General features: G+C 63.3%; 1 protein-coding gene across 2 annotated transcripts; it reads left to right on the top strand.

Annotated features, from left to right (window-relative positions):
- The first annotated feature begins 282 nt into the window (after positions 1 to 282).
- Positions 283 to 20,794, top strand: GLIS2 (GLIS family zinc finger 2). Of its 2 annotated transcripts, none has more exons than XM_043456159.1 (7): positions 283 to 479; positions 14,217 to 14,460; positions 15,368 to 15,540; positions 16,093 to 16,269; positions 16,358 to 16,491; positions 16,590 to 16,708; positions 18,018 to 20,794. In XM_043456159.1, exons 2-7 carry the CDS (start codon positions 14,289 to 14,291, stop codon positions 18,815 to 18,817), a joined length of 1,575 nt encoding a protein of 524 aa, XP_043312094.1. In that variant the 5' UTR covers positions 283 to 479; positions 14,217 to 14,288; the 3' UTR covers positions 18,818 to 20,794. The 2 variants fall into 2 exon arrangements, with proteins under 2 accessions (XP_043312094.1, XP_043312095.1); XM_043456160.1 differs by lacking the exon at positions 283 to 479 and adding an exon at positions 12,330 to 14,031.
- The last annotated feature ends 200 nt before the right edge of the window (positions 20,795 to 20,994 follow it).

Below are 20,994 nucleotides of genomic sequence, written 5' to 3'. Positions count from 1 at the left end.
GCCGCGCCACCCTCCCTTCCTCCCCTCCGCCCCTCCCCCGGCCCAGCGCCGGCTCCCGGCCGCCCCCTCCCCCCGACGCGCACGCCCCGCCTGGCAGCTGGCGCCCCGGGCCTGGGGCCGCGGCGGCGAGAGGGGTTTGCTGGGAGGGAAGCAGCGGGGGAGGGAGGCGGGGGGGAGGCCGCCCCCCGCGCCCCTCCTCCTCCCCCTCCTCCGCGGCCCGCCGGTCCCTCCTCCCGGCTCCCTCCTCCCTCCCTCTCTAAGACATCCCCGCACGGCCCGGCCGCCGCGGCCACCTTCCCTGCCGGAGCTGCAGATGTGGCGGAGCGGCCGGGCGCCGGGTGGCCGTGCCAGGGGAGCCCGCGCCCCGTGAGCCTCGCGCCCCGGCCCCCGCCCGCCCGGCCCCCTCCCCCGCTCGCTCCCCCGCCGCCCCCGACCGCCGGAGCCCGCAGCCGGGAGACCGACCGCCCCCCGCCGCCGAGGTAAGAAGCGCCCCCCCCGCGCCGCCCCGGGCATCGCGCCGCGGGGAAGGGGACCGGCGGGAGGGGCTGGCCTGTCGGCGGGGGCTGCGGGACCCGGGGGTCGCCTCCCCCGCGAGTCCGCGCCTCGCCCCGGGCCATTGTGAGCCCTCGCCGGGGCCCCAGCGCTCGCTCCCTTCCTCGCTGGCTCGCGCGCTCCCTCCCTCGCCGGCTCCCCCGGCCGCGTCCCTCCGTCGCTCTCTCTCCTCCCTCCTTACCTCCGTCTGTCCGGAGGCCGGGCAGAGCCGCGGCCGGGCCCCAGGAGGGAGCAAACTTCGGCAGGGAAGTTGGGCGGCGGCGGCGGGGGGCGCGCTGCGGGGTGAGAGGGCCCCCCCACCCCAAGGCCAGGCACGAAGTTGTCTGGGGCAGCCGGGCAGCAGCCCCTTCCCACGGCGGGGCTGTTCCTAGGACGGGAGTTGAGAGGTGCCTCCTCCCGGGTCTAGGGAAGCCTCCGCCTGCTGCCCCTGGCTCGCCCCGGCCTCCCTCGGGCCCGGGGGTCAGGACTGGGAGCTGGCGTCCTGTCCAGCACTTGTTCCTCCCTGCTATCCGCGTGCACGCAGGAGGGCCTGGCTGAGTGGGGAGGGCAGGGGTTTCCAGCCTGCCTGAGGGAGGGTCCGGAGGGGGCGGGAGAAGGGGGCCAGGCAGGTGCATCCCGAAGGAGGGAGATGCCTGCGCCCTGCTTCCCCACAGGCCCCCTGGGATGGGGCTGGAATCCAGGCTGGCACCTGGAGGCCTTGGCACACTGCCCTGCCCAGCCGGGTACTCGGGCCACAGCAGGGCAGCTTGCCGCCGGTAGGCCTGTCCAGGAGGGCCTGCCTGGCCTGCCACCCTGGGCAGGGATGGTTGCAGGGAGCTGCCCAGCCCTACCCTGGGGCCTGGGAAGCGGGAAGGGATCCTGGGAGGAGCCCTGGGCCCCCAGCCATCACAGCCCAGGATCTTGGCTCTGGAGGGAGCGCTTGACACTGAGGGGGCAGCCAGGCCAGCTGGGGACCTGGCCAAGGCCTGGGCTCCCATGGTTCTTGGTCTGGGCCAGGGACAGAGCTGTGGTCCTTGGAGGCAGCCATCTGAAGATCCAGAATGCCTGGTACTGGCATCCAGGAGGGAGAGTGGGGCTTCATGGGCAGCTTCGGAAGAAGCTCGGGGAAGGGGATTCGGTGTGCCCACTGCCACATCTGTTCCAGCCCTGCTCACACATCCTCTCCACCATCTCCGAGCCTCCCCTTTGCTCCTTCTCCCCTCTGGGCCCAGGCTGGGCCTCCCAGCTGGCTCTGGCCCGCACAGGGGGAAGGGCTGCACCTGGGGACCCCCCCCTCCTGGGGACACCCCTTTCTGAGCTCCAGCCCAGCTTGGATTGACCCTGTCTGCAGTCATCTGAGCTGGAGACAGTGCCAGGGACTTGGGCACGGTTTATGGGAGTTGAGGACCCCTTGGGAGCGGCCCTGTTTTCCTTAGCTCCTTCCCCTCCCCCTCCTTTCCGGAGCTGCCATTAGCGCTGACCCTCTGACCCCTATGCCTGCCCGCCTTTCCCTGTCTGTGACCTTTGACCTTTGATGTTAAATCCCTCCAGCTGGGGCTCTTCGGCCCCAGAGTGACCCTGTTGTAGGATCTCTGGTGGGTGGGGGGGCTCTCCCTGCTCCTGGCTCTCTATACAGGGACACCTGCCAGTCTCTTCCTCACTGGTGGGGAGGAGGTGCCCCAGGAAGCCAGACAGTGAGTCACCCCGGTTCCAGGCACCACTGCTTTTGGGGTCAGTGGCTTTGGGGGATTCACTGGAACTGGGCCACAGCCTGGAGGGTGAGTGGGAAAAGCCCCTGGCCTGGGAGTCTGACGTCGTGGATTTGACTTCTGGCTCCGCCACCAACTCCCAAGGGTCCTTGGGCAAGCCAGACTCTTCCCCTTTCTGGGTCTCACTTTCCTCATCTGTAAAACCAAAGGGTTGTACAAGGTGATCTTCCTGAACTGCAGAGTCCACGAGAAGACCTAGGGGTGGGGGGGGCTACTGAGAGGGGGGGCTAAGGCCAACAAAAGCCAACTCTCAATTATCTGTGGGTGGAGCCAGGATGAATAACCAAATGCCACAGACATCCAGAAACCTCATTTTAAACAATCGTGTGAACTGAGTCCCGCCCCCCCACCCCAAAGGCTTTTGTTGTTTCTGAAAAGCCCAACTGCAAATGGGTAGCCACAGCGATGTCTTCTCCTGCCCGGGCTCCGTTCCTCGCTGGGAGCGCCTTCCTACAGAGGGTGACAGGGCGACGGTGCACCCTGGCCTGGGGAAAACAGAGGTCTGCCAGGGCCCCTCCCTGGGGCGTGTCAGAGGGCCTGGACCCCTCTCAGCCCCACCCTGTGGATCCCTCTCCCCTCCTTTCCTGGCCTGGCCTTGGCCCAGGTGGTGGGAGTGTCATCGACCACCTAATTCTCCCAGGGTCTGAGCTGCGGTACAGAAGGAAGAATGTGTTTTTCCTGACAACATTTTCCCATGTGCGTTTCCATCTACCCTGGCTTGGCTTGCCTGGCATCTGAGTTTCCCACTTGGGCGAGAGGGCGGGGATGGGTGCCAGGCAGAGTTTGGGGCAATCCCAGGATGGGCGAGGGTGACGACAGCTGTGGCTGGGGGACCAGATGCGGGGCTGGGGCGTGTAGCTGAGCTCTCTGGGAGGTGTTTGGGGTGGGCCCCTACACCCCGGCGCTGAGAGGCAACGCTGGTGGTGGGGGCTGTCTCCAGTGCCCTACGTCTCCCCAGGTTCCGTGTCCTGGGCGGTGCTGAGGAGGCCCCTTAACCAAGTGGGAAATTCGGATTGCAGTGGAGAGGCCCTGAGCTGGGCGCAGTGGGGCTGGGTCTTCCTCTGTTGGGGTTATTGTTATTTTACATTTCACAGTAGGCCAGAGGGGTGACCCCTGGAAGATGCTGGCTGGTCCTCCATTTCGATTAGCTCCCTTTTCAGAGGTGGGAGGTGTCCATGGCTGCTGGGGCGGGGGGGGGCCTCAGGGGCCAGCCAAAAGATGCTGATCTCCCCCAACCCAAATTGCCTCCCCACTCTGGGCTTGTGAAAGGGTCCTAGAGATGGGCTGCAGCCCGGGCTGAGCTCTCTGAGAATGCCAGGGCCAGGCAGAGGTGGATACTGCCAGCCCTGGGTGGGAGAGATCACAACTTTTGCAAGGCCCCTGAGGCACATCTGCCCCCGAGGTTTCCCAGGTGGCTGCCTCAGCCCCACTCTGGGGGCAGGGACCTGCACTTTCAACCAGGACCACTCGTGCTTTGCTAATCAACCACGGTTGGGGTGAACCTGACACCTGGACAGGAAAGGACTTTCTTGGGTCAGGGGGGTGTCTTATGTAGTGGCACAGTCTGGAGTAGACCCAGATTTCTCTCTAGGCTCCAACTTGGCCCTACAAACCCCTGCTGTCTCTCCAACTAGTAGAAATGCCAGCTTAAGGTCCTGGGGGTGGGGGTGGGGGTGAGGGTGGGGAGGTGAAGTGGGTCAGAGGATGGAGCTGCAGTGGGGGAATGCCTCTAACAGCTCCCTGAGAGAATCCACAGGATGCCTTCCAGTGGCCATCGCAGGCATTGACATCCATCATCTGAAATGCTATACGAGCCTCCTGGAGAGACCCACTGATTCCTTTTTGGTGGAAACCGAGGCACAGGATGGAGGAGGGCTGACGGTGTCTGGGCCTGAGTTCCTGGGTTTGCCATGGCTCTGGAGGGTGGCGGTGGGGTCTGGTGGCCACTTTCCCAGCCTGGCACAAGAGGGGAGCCCGAGCTGGCCATAGCAGCTGCATGCACCGGGCCCCACGCCTCCATCCTTTCCCTGGCACTGATCCTCCTGGCCTCAGCTCCAGACTTATCCATGGGGGAGCCGAGGCCTGGCCCAGGGCTGCAGGGGACCCTAGTCCTCTTTCCCATTCCAGCTCTGGGGCTGTGGGACCCTCCCAGGGTGCTCCGGGCAGCCCCCCTCCCCGGAGTCTGACCTGCCTTCTGCCTGGGACATGTCTCTTCAAGCTTCCTCAGGCTGGGCCGGATAGAGGCCCTGGCTCTGGGCACCTTGAGGGGCAGGGAGCTCTGGCTGTCTGCTCCCCCTCCCCCTCTGATGGATGGAGGGTCTGGTTAACTGGTAGCCAGGCGGGGAGGGGCCTCCAGGGCAGAGATGGGAGGTGATTCCAATGGGGGAGGGCTTCCATCTGCTCCACGTGCCCCTGGTGGGGGATGGGCAGCGGGAGCTGAGACTCTTCCAGGGACATAACCATGGCGCGAGTGGTGGGGGGGGGTGCGGTTGGCTGGAGCTTCCGAAGGTCCTTTGTCTTCCTGCTAGACAACCAGGTAGTCCCCTGCATAGGGCAGGCCTGGCGTGTGACCTGCGTGTGTCCACGGAACTCTAGTCATGGCAGATGGCTGTCTGCAGAAGGGCTCAGCCCCGGCCCGCGGCCCCCAGCCCCCTCCTCCAGTCTCGGCCAAGGGCGGGTGGGAACCTGTGGAGGCCCCAGGAGACTGCTGAGCTGCCTGACTCAGCCCTGGGAGCCTCCAGGAAGACGTTCCTGCCTGGCTGACTGAGGGTCACAGGCTAGCATTCCACTGGGACTCTGGCAGCAAGGAGGTGGGAGGCGGACACTGAGGCTTGGAGACTTGAGGGCCTGGCCCAGGGTCACTTGGGGTCAGAGAGGGCCAGAGGGGAGCCAGAGCCTCAGACTGCATGGCCCCGGCCCCTGAAATGTCAGTTCAGTCCAGGAGCCCCTCCTGATTCCCTGCTGCCCCCGTCCTCGGCACAGTGTGGGGGCAGCTGTGTCGGGAGGAAGCCTCTCTCCCTTCCCCCCACGGTCCACCTGGGTCTGCCTGGCAAGTCCCAGCCTGCCTGAGCAATTTCTTCCCAGGGCCACTCCTTCCTGTGTCCGGGACACCCCCCCCGACCCCCCCATCCAACCCCTATCACCATGCTTCCCGGCTGCTGACCCAGAGCTGTGATGTCCCCCTCCCCACAGGCTGTGGGGCCCCCCATTGCCCGGCCTGCTCCAAAGTGCCCCCCACTCCAGTGCTGCTGGCTATCTCCTCCTCCAGGCCGAGCCCCCAACTCCCTGGTTCAGGACACCTAATGGACACCCTGAGTGGTTCCGTGGGCCCTGGGCCCCAAGAGCCTGAAACAGGCCAGGCCTGGCACGGCCCCACCCACTGGGCGTTCCCTTTGGGTTTAGAGATGGCCCCTGGCTTCTGGACTTGCTTTCCTACCCAGATTGGGAGCAGGGGCGGGGCAGGATGGCTGGGAAGAGGGCGCGGGGGCGGAGTCCAGAGTTCGTGCTGGAGCCCCTGCTGGGCCTGGTCTAAGCCAGCTGTTCTGGGGAGGCTCTGTGCCAAGGCTGGAGGGGTCAGGGGGTGGCAGGAGATGAAGCTGGGGGAACTGGGCCCTTCTGGTCATCTTAACCCACCAGGGTTACCCACCAGGGTTATCCACCAGGGTTATGCCTTACCCTCACCACCCAGATCTGTTCCTGGGTCTCTCGCCCCAAACCAGGAGGAGGAGGCCTCTGTGGGCAAGCAACTTCTCTCTTTGGGCCTTAAGCCCCCCCACACCTCACCCGGCTGGTAGGTACCACCAATGGATTCATCCCCTCAGCAAACTCTCAGTACCAGGTGTTTGAGAAAAGTGAAGGGCAGGTATGATGGTGCCCTTAGAGGGATGGTTTGGAAGTTCAAGCTCTAGTCCTACTCTTGGCTGGCCCCCTCCTTTCACTGATGGGGGAACTGAAGCCCAGATTCCTGTCCACATCAAATTAGGAGCAGGCCTGGTTCTCTGGGTCTGAGTCCCCAGCACACCCCACTTAAACTGCTGCCCAGTTCACTCTGGTAGGAGTGGCATTAGTGAGGACTTGGACCAGGGCACCTGTACCAGGCAGCACAAGGCAGTGAAGGCTGGGGAGGCTGCCCTCAGCAGTGTGGGGACAGAGGCAGGTCCCTTGCTTAACTCTCAGGCACCTGGAAAAACAGCCCACGTGTGGCTGCAGAAGGCAAAGATCAGAGAGGGTGAATCCGGGGAGACTTGCTGGATGAGGTCGGAGGAGGTTAGCAGCTGGAGGAGAATATGGAAGTGTGGAAGGTTGTGGGGCAGGAGCTAGCACCCAAGGCAGGAGTATCAGGCTGGCAAGAGGCAGGGAATCCTGAGAAAGGAGGTGATGAGTGGGAGAGTCTGGGGATAGAAGATGGGCTGGTAAGGAAGACGGCAGTCTTCTGTATAGAGTACTCCATGGCTCCCCAGTGCCCTCCAGGTCACTGCCCACTGGCCTGGCCTTTCTCTTGGGCTTCCTCCTTTGCTGAATGACAGAGAGACTTGCTGTGGGTCAGTTGGGGCCACACCTCCAGGCCTCTTCTGTGTTGGGTGCAGACTGTGGGCTTTGGAGCTTGGAGGTGAATCCCAGCTGTGCTATTGATAAGCTCTGTGATTTTTGTCAGATAGCAGAACCACTCTGAGCCTCGGTCTCCCTGTCTGGAAAGCGGAGAGGATAGCACCTAACTCCCAGGGTCCTGAGGATGGACCAAGATGGCACACAGGAGGCATGCTGGCCCTTCCTGGCCCGCCGCCCCCTGTCCATGGGGATCTTAGCAGCCCCCTCCTGACACTGTTCACCTCTGTGCAGGCTGGGTGACCTTCATTCTCATTCATCTGTGGGCCCCCAGGACCAAGTGGAGGGCCTGGTGTTGGAATGCATAACTGAGTAGCTGGTAAATGAAGCGGAGGGAAGGGCTGAAGTCCAGAGCCCGCTGGCTGCCTCCTGCCCCGTGAGTTGGTGGGTGCTGTTCCCAGTGGGCCTGATCCCTATCCCGGGGCTGTGGGGTGACATGGGAGGCACTCCTGGGCTCGTCCTGCAACCAGGGTCAGTATGGGAAGCGCAGTGTTTCCTCCTCGGTGGGGACTGGGCCTCACCCCTGCTCCCACCCACAAGCCCAGAGTCCTGGGTCCAGGACCCTGACGCGGGTTACCTGCCATGTCCGGCGTGCACAGGTGTGACACATGCGTGTGCCTCTATGTCTGGGGGTGCCCAACCATGTCCCGTGGGATGCTGGCCAACGCCTCTGCAGGCCCTCAAGAGCACTGGCCGAGCGCCCAGCGCTGCCCGCCTACTGTGAGCGGCGCTGCCTGGCAGGGTCCAGGGCCGTGCCTGAGCCTTGCCTCCGGGTGTGTGTCTCCGTCTGGCTCCCCTGCTGCCGGCCCCTCCCTGGGATCTGGGCGGCCCAGGGCCCAGCCCTTCCCTCTGCACCCGCGCCCCCCCCCCACCCCGGCCCCGGGCGTGGGGGCTGCTTGGCGGGCTCCCCTCTGGCCCAGGCCCAGGTGCGGGCAGTGCTCACAGCCCCACGCACCACCTCCCCCCCAAGCTGGGCAGACAGGAAAATACCAGACATAGTTGTGCAAAGGTGGCTGCAGGCGGGCGGGCAGGCAGCAGGGGGCGGGGGCCCGCCTTGATGGGCTTGGAGCCACCCGGCCAGGGGAGGCCTCTGTGCCAGGCTGGGCCCCGCAGCTGGACGGGTGTGTGTGTGTGTGTGTGTGTCTGTGTGTGTCTGTGTTTGAGCTGCACCCCCCACCCCAGCCTGGTGTCACCCTGCTGGCGTTGGGGAGGGAAGTGTGGATCCTAGGGAACTGGAGCTGGGGAGGGGCGTGGGCGAGCCAGCTGCTGGCCTTGCAGCAGCAGTGCTGCCTGACCCATCGGGGTGACCCTGGAGTTACTATGTGGGCCACCCCCCCAGCCCAGGGTTGGGAACAAGAATCCTCAGGGCTACCAGTTGCTGGCACCGCCTGTGTGCCAGGTGCCAGGCAAGCTTGCCCCGTGAGCTGGCACCTTATCCATGGCGCCTGTGTTCCTGATGAGGAAACCAAGTCGCAGAGGGGTGGTGGCTGGGAGACTGGGACCTGATAACCAGACTCTGGGTCCCTAAGGTCCATAAGCCACTAACAAGAGCCCCAGGGGCATGCAGGGGCGTGCGTGTGTCCGACTCTCTGCAACCCCATGGACGGTAACCTGCCAGGCTCCTCTGTCCATGGAATTCTCCAGGCAGGAATACTAGAGTGGGTTGCCATGCCCTCCTCCAGGTGACTCTGGGTACAGGCTCAAGTGGGGGCTCCCAGCCTGCATCCTTGCTCAGGAGCTGCCCAGCTGGGAGCTTTCCTGAGGCCTTTATGGCTGAGCAGAGAGCTTGGCCCTGACTGTGTCACCTGGGAGCCCTTGCGTTCCCACCTGGGCAGGGTCTAGCCTCCAGGGGACCTGGAGAAGCTGCCCCCCCTCCAATCCGTGTGCTGGCTGAGCGCCCATCTTGGGGTGAGGGCAGGGTCTGCTTTCCCATCTGGAGGTTCCTGGGGAAGGCGAAACCCCACGCTCTTCCAGGAAGTACTGTCTGCCCCGCACTGGGCCTTCTCTTGGGACCTGCACGGGCCCTCAGGATAAGCCCCTCTCTGGTTCCTGGGAGGAGGCTGTTTCTTCCAGGGCTGCTCAGAGACTGTCCGGGGCCTCCCAGCGCTCTCTCTTTGATGCAGTTGGGTTCTGGAAACGGACTGGGGCCAGTTGGGGCCACCCTGTGGGACAGCAGGGCCTGCGGCCTTCCCTCTGAGGGGCACAAGCTTGTGTAGTTGTGTCCTCAGCTGAAGCAGGGGTTCTCCCAGGTGAGGGCGAGACTCTAGGTCTGTGGGTACAGCAGGAGGGCCGGTGCCCTCTGTCCTCACAGCTCCCCAACTGGTCAAAGACTTGGGGGACTCAAGTGCTGGTGACAATTCATTTACAAGTTTAATTATGCACCTACTATGCACCCGGCACTGTTCTAGGTGCTGAACATTATATAACAGGGAAGCACTAAAGTAATCATTGGATGGGCATCATCGTATTGATTTCTCCCCAAAATCCAATGGAGGGGGGGGCGTCTTACACTGTTGTGTGTGTGTTTAGTCGCTCAGTCATGTTTGACTCTTTGCGACCCCCATGGGCTGGATGTAGCACACCAGGCTCCTCTGTCCACGGGATTTCCCAGGCAGGAATACTGGAGTGGGGTGCCACTCCCTGCAGTATTATCATCATCTTCATTTAGAGATGAGGACAATGAGACCCAGACTGGGAGGTGACTTGCCCTGACTCACGCGGGCAGGACATGGCAGAGCCAAATTGGAGACCGGGTGGTCGGACCCATACTGGAGCCCCGCTCTGCAGCCTGCTCAGGAAGCGGGGGTCCGAGGAGGAGATGAGGCCTGCCCCTGCCTCCGGCTTCCGCCTCTGGGCGGCTGAGGAGGGCGGAGCCCTTGGCCAGAGCAGGGTGCAGCAGCGGTTCCCAGGAATGCGGGGCTGTGGGGCCGTTTGCTTTGGCAGCATGTCTGCCCTCAGCTCTCCAAGCCTCCCTCTGGGCCCCCCAACAGTGGGCCCCTCCAGTGCCCACTCACTGCCTGCTGCCCCTCGGGGTTTGGCATGCAGCTCCCACAAACCCCTGGGCAGGCAGGGGGTGGGAAGCCAGAACCCCTTTGCCTGCCCCTTCCCACATCCAGGGGTCCCCAGGGGGCTGATGGGTGAACATGGTTTCTGGGTTCACCTGGGCTTGAAACTCAGCTCTGCCAGAGAGAAGCTGTGTGACCCGGGACAATTCAAGCTTCGGTTTTTGCATCTGTAAAATGGGGATGAAACAGCACCTGACTTAAACAGGTGCTTGTACATTGCCCGACCATCAACAGCTGGCGGATGGTGGTGATATTCGTCCTCAGCTTCCAGTCCCAGGCTTGCCACCTACTTGTGCAATGTGGGCCAGCGGCCTCCCCTCCCGGCCCTCAGCGCCCCCCATAGGACCCCTGTACTGATGGTTTTGGTCCCTGTACCAGACACACGGACATCCTCTGAGCAGGTGGGAGCCGATGGGCACAGGGGAAGCCAGGGACTTGCTTCTGCTTTCATTTCATAGCAAGAAAGCCACGTGGACTTTTGAGAAGTGCCTCCTGGGCCCTTGTCCCCAAGTCTTAGGCTGGACAGGTCATGGCTGACCAAAGGGCAGAGTCAGGACTACACCCCACCCCCACCCCCACCCATCACCCGGGAATAAGGGGTGTGCCTCTTGTTGCCTGACAACACTGCTATCCTGGTTTCCACTCACCTGGCTCCTCGCAGCTGTGGGTGGGCGGGGCGGTGGGGGCCATCTTACAGCCGACCCTATCCTCTATTTTTGCCAAGGAGACCCCGAGTGCCTCTCAGTGGGGTGTGCCGAGCTCAATGCCTCCATCCACACCGGCCCTTCTCCCGGCTCGGGGCCAGCTAGCGGGCCTCTCCCAAGCAGGGACGACTGGCTTTCTCCAGAACAGGTTCCTGCCAGCGGCTCCTATTAGCCTGGTGACCTTGAGCCTCAGTTTCCTCATCTGTGCTCAACAGAAGCGGCTTTAGAGGGTTCGGGGCGCAGAGATGGCTCCCGGCACAGGGTGGGAGCGTGGTAGATAAAGACACCCCCTCCCTTTTAGGATCCGCGCTCCGCCCCTTGCCGCCGGACCTGGCGGAGGCGGGGCCTTCTCCGGGTCTCAGTTTCCCCAGGGGCCGGGCCAGCCGAGCGCTCGCCCCGCCCCTCCGCCGGGGGCTGGCCGCGCCGCCAGGTAGGGGCGGCCCAGCGCTGCGGGCGCTGCAGCCGGGGGCCGTCTGCGCGCGGCCGGCGGGCGCACAATAGCGGCCATTGTCTGCGCCAGGCCGGCGGGCGCGGCGGGGCGGGGGCCGGCCCCCCGAGGGCCAGCGCGGCCCACCCTCGGGGTGACCCCGCCCCGCCCCCGCCGCCCCGGTGGTCCCCGCGTGCTCCCGCCCCGCGCCGCTTCCTCCCGCTCCCTCCGCCCTAATTAGTTCCTTTCGCAGCTGGAGCTACGGCGCCCGGCCGCGCGGCCACCTCGGCGCCGCCTCCCTAACCGCCCCCTCCAGCGCTCGGGGATCGCACGACCCCGCGGGAGCAGGGCGCTCGTGGGGTCACCTCGCGACTAGCGGGAAACTGCTCCGGGGCTTCTGCAGCCGGGCTCCGAGCGGCACCCGCTGGGCACCGGTCCTCTCTGGGCTTCGCGCTGCCTAAGGAACTTGCCTCTGCTCTCGGCGAGGCGGGTCCCAGTCCTTATCCGGAAAACAAACACCGAGTGTCCACCCGCCCACCCCCAATAATCAATCTGGTGATGGCTGGCTGGCCGGCCTCCAGAGGGGTGATTGCCGCGCCAGAACCCCGGGACTGGTACGTCCCGCTCAGGGCCTCTGAGGCCCAAGAGAAGTGACCCTAGCTCTCGCCTGCCCCCCTTCATCCAACCCGGGAACAAAGAGCAGAGCCCGAGCCCAGAACTGGCCACCCCCCTGCCTGTGGGGGGTGAAAGGGGCCACTTCCAGGTTGGCCACGGTCAAAGTAGGAAGGAGGGTCACAGGCGTCTTTCCCTTGGATGGATGGGGACAGCCTGGGGTGCGGGAGTGCTGGGAGCTGTGGGTTTGGGGGGCTGATCCTTCCTCCTTTCCTAGGAGTGGCAGGACCAGTGGCAGGAAGTGGGGGGGTTAGGGTGGGGTCTCTGGGGACTGGGTCTGCTGATTCAGGGGGTGCTGGAGTCGCAGCCTCACCCTGGGAGACTAGCTCCTTTTGGGGTCCTCCCTCTTTCTGAGCTGAGGCAGTGTCTTATGCAAGTCTCTAGTTCCTCCCTGGTTCCCCTCTGGCGGGGACCTGGCGTGGGGTGGGGTGCAGTAGGCAGGTGCCGAAAGATGTTATTTGAGCAGTGTCGCCGGTGAGAGTCAGTGTCAGTCTGAATTCCCAGTTCCCAAACCATCCTGCCCTTGTGGTCTTCTCCAAGAGATCGGGTGGGGGGCGGGGGACAGAGGCTGTGGGGAGGCCTGTGGCCCTAGGCCAGCTGAAGGACCAGGCCACCAGCCCTTCCTGGCTCCTGAATTCTTAATCAGCATAAATATTTACTTCCTTCCTCCCTCCCTTTCCAGGCTCCCAGCACAGAGGAGCTTCAGGGAGGTTGGACTGGGCTTGTGTCTAAAAATAAACAGGTGGAGGGACAGGCAGACACACAGACAGACAGACATCACTGGGGCGGTGGGGGGGGAGGGGTCAGGCAGAGGGCAGCTCCCTGCCCAGACAGAGGAAGAGTGAAGGGGACCCAGGTCCATTTATCACTGTCACCCACCCACCTGCCTGTCTAGGGGTGTCCTAAAGGGGACAAGGTGGCAGTGTGGTCCCAGCCCCTGGCATCACTGAGAACTCCCGACCTATGCATGCCCTGCAGGTTCATCCACACAGACCTGTCAGCTCCCACCTGATGGAGGGACAAGGCAAGTCACAGATTTCAGTCCCACGGCCAACCACCAATACTCTGATAATGCAGCCCCTCTCCAGGCTCAGAGACTCCAGCGTTGTTTTGCCATGTGCTGGGGCCTTGGGATGTGTCCTCAGAAGCAGAGGGCTGTAAGTGAGGACTTTGTGACCTGTGTGCACACAGGGTCTTGTCTGGGAGATGAATGAGCGGAGGCTTGTAGCTGGGGCAAGGCTGGTTTAGCATTGCCTCGGGGCTTGTCCTGGAGAAGATGACTGGGAACATGGTTCCCTGCTCCATGAAAAGAGCTCCAGGCAGCTCAGCAAGCACACACACTAGTGAAAAATAGAGTCTTTTTACCAAGTGGTGGTCTTGGGATGTTCTGTGTAAAATTGTGAAGAGCTGGATTTGGTGAACGGCAGGGATTATCTTCTTTGGCAGATAGATTGTCAGGGTGCAATCATCTCAATGAACAAACACAAGGAAACAGCGTTTCCCAGCGTGTGAAGTTAAAAAAGCGTGCTGCTGTTAAAAAATGATGTTTGAATTTGGAATGAAGAGTTGACCTTCCTCTTGGGTTTTTTTACATGTGAAGAATGTTACGCCGTTGAGAAATTCTAAGGAAGCGGTGAAAATGCACCACTCAAAATAAGAGTATCATCAGTATTTTAAAAATTATGTATGTATGTGTTTTACTAACCACTAGACAGCTGGTCACTTCCCCCTACCCTGGCCTTGGCTGGGCCATGGTCCACAGCTGCCCCCTGGTGGTGGCCCAGCGCCTCTGGCTCCCAAGCCTGTGGGGCCCTCTGCCCTGGAACTCAAGGCCACCCGTCTGTCCGCCCAGCCCTTGGGACCAGGCCATGCTTTGCAAGGCTTGCCTGGGACAGGCTCTGGGTCTCAATCCCTTGGAATTGCCTAGGGGGCTGCCTAGAGGGGTTGGCCCAGTGGTCAGTAGCTAGGCCCGTTGAGGGCTACCTGGGAGGACACTCATTGCCCTTCTGGCCTGGTTCTGGGTCTTCCAGCTCAGATCAGGCATGTATCCCAGGCATGACCTCCCACCCAGTCAGAAATGACCTTTGGGACTTGCCCGGCCAGTTCCAGGGAGAAGATCTGGCCTTGAGTCTGAAGGCTGTGCGACTGCCTAGCTCTGCAGCTTGAAGCTGTCGCTAAAGCTTCGTTCATGGCAGGCTTGGACCCTGTGAGCTTTGCTTCCCAGAAAGCCTCGTGGGAAGTGAACGCGTTAGATCCAGGTCGGTGGTTGGCTCTCTCTGATATATCTGCTGTCCGGGGCCACCGAGAGGGTCTCTGTGCCCGGGAGACAGCCTTCACACTGCCCCATGCCCACTGCCTCTCTGCTCCTGTGGGCTTTAGTGGTCGCAGCCCGAGGACGAGTCTGGGGTCCCAGTGTCACAGCACAGCTCCTGCTTGCTCTCAGGTTCCTGCCTGAATACCAGCTCCGGAGCCCCTTGCTGCCTGCTGCCGCCCCCACCCCCTGGCCCCCACCACCATGCACTCCTTGGACGAGCCGCTCGACCTGAAGCTGAGCATCACCAAGCTCCGGGCGGCGAGAGAGAAGCGGGAGAGGACGCTGAGTGCAGCCCGGCACCGAGCCCTGCACAGGGAGCTCGGTCTGGCGGACGACAGCCCCACGCCCGGGTCCCCGGGCTCCCCGCCTTCAGGTACTGCACGCCCGGGCAGAAGCAGCGATCTTGGAGCCCTGGTGATAGGAAAAAACGTCCCCCAATGGGCCCACCTGGACGCTGTCGCAGCCCCTCACAGCCTCACTTAGGGTGCCCCCCTCCCCCGACACTGTCTGCCCACCCTCTCAGCAATTCATCTCTGCAGGAGACACTGTCCCTGGGAGGAGGGGACTGACTAGCCCAGCTCCCGAAGCTGGCTCAGCAGAGCTAGTATTCAGACTGAGGCCTCTGGGTGGATTTGGGGGAGCTTTAAGGGGCAGCAGGGGATGCACAGGTGGTAACAGAAGGCCTTGTGGCCCCGCGTCTGGGCTCTGAGGCAGTGTGGTCAGCCAGCCAGGCAGACGGGGGACCAAGCCCAGCAGGTGCTTCTCTGGGTGGGGGGTTACTTGAGGCTCAGGTCTTCTGCTCCATTTCTTTTTTTCTTTTTTTTTTCTTTCTTTTTTTTCCGCTCCATTTCTGAATGTGGACCCTGAAAACCGGATCTACCATATCTGAGCTGGGCCACCCAGCTCAAACCTTTCATGTTACAGAAGGGGGCACTGAGGCAGAAAGGGAACGGGGGGAAAGTGAGTCAAGTTCTTACCTGACATTGTGACGGGAGCCAGGGGCCCTGGATTCAAGTTCATATTCAGTTATTTACCCTGTGTGCCAGCCCACCCCCATCTGAAAATGAGTACTTCCTGTCTTAACTGGGCCAGGCTCCCACCTTGGAGAACGTCATGCCTGTTGGCTGTGGAGTCTCCGATTCCTGAGTTCCGGGGTGTCTGGGGATGGGGGCGCCATGGCTAGCGTCTGCTCCAAGTCACAGTGGAGGAGTCACGGGCAGGAGGGCCTGGCCTGCCGGGACTCCTGGCCCCAGTACCCCCAAATCCTGCCTTTGCCCTAGGCTTCCTGCTGAACCCCAAGTTCCCCGAGAAGGTGGAGGGACGCTTTTCAGCAGCTCCCCTGGTGGACCTCAGCTTGTCGCCGCCGTCTGGGCTGGACTCCCCCAACGGCAGCAGCTCGCTGTCCCCCGAGCGCCAGGGCAATGGGGACCTGCCCACCGCGCCCGCCGGCCCGGTAAGGGGGAGCCATGCGTTCTCGAGACGGTGCAGTTACCTCCTGGGGCCAGTGTTACAAAGGACCACAAACTGCGTGGTTTAAAATGGCAGCAGTGTGTTATTCTGGAAGCTGAAGTCCAGAATCACAGTGCTGAAGGGGCTCTGCGCCCTCCCAAGGCTCTGGAGGGCTCTTCCCGGGCCACCTCTGGCTTCTGGCGGCTCCAGGCGCTCCTTGCCTTGTGGCCATGTCACTCGTCTCTCTTCTCTCTGCCTCTGTCATCACATGGCCTCCTCCCCTCTGTGTGTGTTTCCAAATCTCCCTCTTTCTCTTGTGGAGACACTGGTCACTGGGTTTAGGGTCCCTAGCCAGCCTGACCTTCTCTAAACTTACGTCTGCATAGACTCTTTCCACAGAGGTCCTATGCACAGGCACCAGAGGCTGGGATGGGACCTGTCCCGTGTGGGGCACCGCTCAGCCCCCAGACAGAAGGAGATGGGCCAGGCGGGCAGGGATCTGGGCCAGCGGGCCCGCGGGCAGCTGCTGACCCTCTCTGCCCCCCACCTCCCCCAGGACCTCCAGCCGCTGCGCTACCTGGACGGTGTCCCTAGCTCCTTCCAGTTCTTCCTGCCGCTGGGCTCTGGGGGGGCCCTGCATCTGCCTGCTTCCTCCTTCCTCACGCCCCCCAAGGACAAGTGCCTCTCGCCAGAGCTGCCCCTGCCCAAGCAGCTGGTGTGTCGCTGGGCCAAGGTGAGCGGGGAGCCAGGCGGAGCTGGGCGGGGCAGGGTCCAGGGCGGGCGGCCCCCTCGCAGGCTCAGCACACTCCTGGCCTTCGCAGTGTAACCAGCCCTTCGAGCTCCTCCAAGACCTGGTAGACCACGTCAACGACTACCATGTGAAGCCCGAGAAGGACGCGGGCTACTGCTGCCACTGGGAGGGCTGCGCCCGCCACGGCCGCGGCTTCAATGCCAGGTGAGGGGGGGCGAGGGGGCGGGAAGGGGGGCCCGAGTGTCCAGCGGCTGAGCCGTGCTCCCCACCCCCCTTCCCCCCCGCCCCGCCCCCTGGAGCAGGTACAAGATGCTTATCCACATTCGCACGCATACCAACGAGAAGCCGCACCGTTGCCCCACCTGCAGCAAGAGCTTCTCCCGCCTGGAGAACCTGAAGATCCACAACCGGTCACACACAGGTGAGGGCCCCTCCGCAGCCAGGGGATGGGCGCGCACCCCACTCTGTGGCCATCCCTTCCCGAGCACCACTTGCTGGGGGTGGGGGCACCTGTCCTGTGGGGGGGAGACCCGCCACATGCTCTTGGGGCACAGACACGTCTTCCTGCGTCACACTCCGCACTGTGTTCGTGTGGCTGTCGACTTGTGCCCCCTCTGACTGCGGCGTGTCCTCTCGCCCCTCACGGACCCCGGCATGCACAGTAGGGCCAGCACTGGCCAGCAGAGCCACACGCCTAATTTTAAATTTCCGAATCACCCACATCGCAAGAAAAAAAGGTACAAAGAAATACACGGTGAGATGAATTATTAATGTGATGATACATTCTCTTGAGCCCAGTATATTCAAAATGCAATCATTTTAATATTAAAACATCAATGGGACACTGAAATTCTTCGTTTCCTACAAAGTCTGCAGACTCCGGGGTATATTTTATTAATTTATTTGACTGCCACGGGTCTTGATTACATCGTGAGAGATTGTTCGTTGCCGGCGCACGGACTCTGTAGTCGTGGCACGCAGGCTTAGTTGCCCTGAGGCATGTGGGAATCTTAGTTCCCCGACCAGGGATCGAACCCACGTCCTCTGTGTTGCAAGGTTGGTTCTTAACCACTGGACCACCAGGGAAGTCCCTCTGGTGTATATTTTATACTCGAGGCACTTTCAAAAGCTCACAGCCTTGTGGGGTTCTGGCCAGCCCTGGTCGGCGGGGACAGCCCTTTACTAAACCTGGAGCCACTGGTGAAAGTGAAGTGAAAGTGTTAAGTCGCTCAGTCGTGTCCAACTCTGGGACCCCGCCATGGGGACTGTGGGATTGTAGCCCACCAGGCTCTTCTGTCCATGGGATTCTCCAGGCAAGAATACTGGAGTGGGTTCCCATTCCCTTCTCTGGGGGGGTCTTCCTGACCCAGGGATTGAACCCCCTGTCTCCTGCATTGCAGGCGGATTCTTTTCTGTCTGAGCCACGAGGGAAGCCCTGGTGTAAACCTGGGGCCACTGCCGAGTCAGGGTCAAGGGCACCCCTGTGAGCTCACTGTGAGCCAGGCACCAGCAGGGTCTCTATGTCATTACTTGCGAAAGGGGTCGCTGTCATCACAGCCTGAAGCATAGACCCAAGGCCGAGGGTACATACAGCCAGGCCACCGGAGTCAGAGCTTGTGTAGGTGCTGGGGCCTGCGTTCTCGGGCCGTCTCGGCTGGTGGCTGAGTGGGCGGGCGGGGCTGGCCTGGGCGGCCGGAAGCCCCTGACGCAGGCCCCGCCCCGGCCCGCAGGCGAGAAGCCCTACGTGTGCCCCTACGAGGGCTGCAACAAGCGCTACTCCAACTCCAGCGACCGCTTCAAGCACACCCGCACCCACTACGTGGACAAGCCCTACTACTGCAAGATGCCCGGCTGCCACAAGCGCTACACGGACCCCAGCTCGCTGCGCAAGCACATCAAGGCCCACGGCCACTTTGTGTCCCACGAGCAGCACGAGCTCCTGCAGCTCCGCCCGCCCCCCAAGCCCCCGCTGCCCGCCCCCGACGGCAGCCCCTACGTCAGCGGGGCGCAGATAATCATCCCCAACCCCGCTGCCCTCTTCGGCGGCCCCGGCTTGCCCGGCCTGCCCCTGCCCCTGGCCCCCGGCCCCCTCGACCTCAGTGCCCTGGCCTGTGGCAACGGCGGGGGCGCCGGGGGTGCGGGAGGCATGGGCCCTGGGCTGCCCGGCCCCGTCCTGCCTCTCAACCTGGCCAAGAACCCGCTGCTGCCCTCACCCTTTGGGGCCGGCGGACTGGGCCTGCCCGTGGTCTCCCTCCTCGCTGGCTCCGCTGGCGGCAAGGCCGAGGGGGAGAAGGGGCGTGGGGCCGTGCAGGCCAGGGCCCTGGGCTCAGAGGGCCGCAAGACCCCCCTGGAGAGGACTGAGGGCAGCCGCTCCCGGCCCAGCCCCGACGGCCTGCCCCTGCTGCCGGGCACTGTGCTGGACCTGTCCACGGGCGTCAACTCAGCCGCCAGCAGCCCAGAGGCGCTCGCCCCCGGCTGGGTGGTCATCCCGCCAGGCTCCGTGCTGCTCAAACCGGCCGTGGTGAACTGAACCCGCTCGGTGGACGTGGACCACCTGCAGCCCAGCCGGTGGCTCCCAGCCCTGCCTGCCTGCCCCCGACGACGAACGGAAACTCTTCTGCGAAATAGCAATAATGTCCTCCTGCCTTGGGGGCACCCCTGGGCAGCAAGGATGGTGCTAGTAGGGCATTGTGGGCACCCAGGCTCCTGAGGTGGGGGAACCGGGTCTGCTGGCCGGCGGACAGCCGTGCTCCTGGGAGCTGAGGCCTGGCTCATCTCCGGCCCACGCCTGCCCTCCCCCTACCCACTCTGGTTGTCTCCCTCATCCCATGGCCAGCTGGGCAGGTCACCCTCTCTCCCCTGCCCACTTGCCAGCCCTGACCCAGCCATGGGGGTGGGGCTGGGGGTGGTGTTGGCCCTCCCCGCTGGCCCCAGGCTCCCTCCCACCGCCTTCAGTGGTGAGCTGGGAGGAGCCCCCTGGGATCGAGGCCCCACCCTATCCTGCTTACTCACTGGGCCCCTGCTCTGGAGGCTCCCGACCCCTCTTCCTCTGGTCCACCCTCCAGAGGGAGAGCAAGACAGACGCAGGCCGCGGCTAAGCCACAGCAAGAAGCCACCTCCCCCCATGACAAGGCGCCTCCCAGCTGAGGGAGGGAGGCCCGCTCGACCAGCTGCCCCCCACTGCCTGCCGTCTGCGGTGGCTAGCACACTGCCTGAGGTGGGGGTCCCTGCTCTGAGCTGGCTGGCTGCTTGTCTGCCTCCCCATCCCTCTGCTTTCAGGGAGCCCTGAGTCGGGAGAGGTGCCCAGCTCAGGGAACAGGCGGGGCTGGGCCTGGCCTGGGACCCTGCCCCGGGGACAGTGGAGGCCTGCAGGGCAGTTAGAGCGGGGAGGCTGGCTAGGGACAACCCCGGGCCGAGACATGGCTTCTGTTCTGGGGGCGCCAAGGCAGAGCCGGCACAGGGGAGGGGGCTCCAGGCCGGTGCCAGGCATGGGAGAGTCCCAGTGGCCATGGACAGACAGACGGAAGGACCCGGGCTCGACAAGGGATGTGGGGCAGCGAGGCAGCCAACGGAGGCCGTGGAGGCAGAGGAAGCCAGAGGGGAGAGCTGGCCGTGTGGCCTGCTTCCTTTGGCTTCTCTGAACTGAGCCCCTGCCCTCCATGTCCCCACTCTGGGAACCAGGGGAGCCCAGGGTGCGGGGGCTCCACATGCCCCTGGAGCCCACACTGCTACCCCAGCCCAGCAGCCAGGCTCTCCCCACCAGGCCCTGACGGGGCAGCAGCTCGTCTCGTGTCCCGCCCTGGGCCCTCGTGCTCCCTCCAGTCGGGGGCCCAGTTTCAGTCTGGGAGGTCCTGGCCTTGGCCCTGCCCTGGGCCACACCCTCCATGTCCCAGCTGCAGGACGGGGGAGCTGCGGGGCTGCAGGGGGACCACTGGCCCCCATGCAGTCCTGGGGTCTCCCTGCCGCTTCTCTGCTCACCCGCCCTTTCCTGGACCGCCCTTCTATCCCAGAGGGGTCACCCTGACCTGGCCCGCTGACGGGCCCGCAGTGCTGGCTCTGCCCCTTGAAGGGGCCACAAGCAGAGCAGGAGGGAGCTGGTCTCCTTCCCTCGCGCACCCCCCCGGACCCAGGCCCCCCACCCCCACAAGGGCCCCAGGCCTTAAGTCCCCTTTGGGGTGAGGGGTTGGACTCAAGCCCCAGGAGCAGAGGAGCAGGGCATAGGAAGGCGACATTAGCTCAGCATGTGACTCGGTGATAGACCAGGCCCGAGGGGGCCGGTGTGCGTGTCGTTGTTGTCCGTCTGTTGTTGCACATTCCAGGATATCAGTATTCTAACAGGTTCTAAGTGCCTTTCTATCGTAGCTTATGTTTTTCCTCCTCTTGGCTCCATTGCTGTTAGCATAGAGTTTAAAAAAAGAAAAGAGAGATAAGCTAATGACTATAACAATATATTCCTCCATGTGAGAGGAAGTTTATAAAGAAACGGAATAAAAGTGAGTTACAAACATGCTTTGTCTTAGATGTGTCAGGAGCTGGGCCATGCTGGGAAGACCACCTCCTGCCTGGCTCTGGGGTCCCCCGCCCAGGCCGAGGCCCTGTTCTGGGGCTTCCTCCCAACCTTGTGGGTGCCACAGGCTCTCCATCTGCTGCTGGGAGCTCAACAGGATGGGATGCGCGGTGCTGAGACGGCAGGTTCTGGACCACACA

The sequence above is a fragment of the Cervus canadensis genome, chromosome 32 (assembly GCF_019320065.1).
Source record: "Cervus canadensis isolate Bull #8, Minnesota chromosome 32, ASM1932006v1, whole genome shotgun sequence".
NCBI classification, from domain to species: domain Eukaryota; kingdom Metazoa; phylum Chordata; class Mammalia; order Artiodactyla; family Cervidae; genus Cervus; species Cervus canadensis.
Note: the sequence above shows the minus strand (reverse complement) of the source record. Positions and strands in the feature narration are given on the sequence as shown.

What these genes read in the sequence shown, in the direction of transcription:
- GLIS2 (XM_043456159.1), top strand. Translation starts at nt 14,289, where the DNA reads ATGCACTCCTTGGACGAGCCGCTCGACCTGAAGCTGAGCATCACCAAG. An exon ending in GGCCGCGGCTTCAATGCCAG is followed by an intron (nt 16,492 to 16,589) that starts GTGAGGGGGGGC and finishes CCCCTGGAGCAG; the next exon opens with GTACAAGATGCTTATCCACA. An exon ending in CCACAACCGGTCACACACAG is followed by an intron (nt 16,709 to 18,017) that starts GTGAGGGCCCCT and finishes CCCGGCCCGCAG; the next exon opens with GCGAGAAGCCCTACGTGTGC.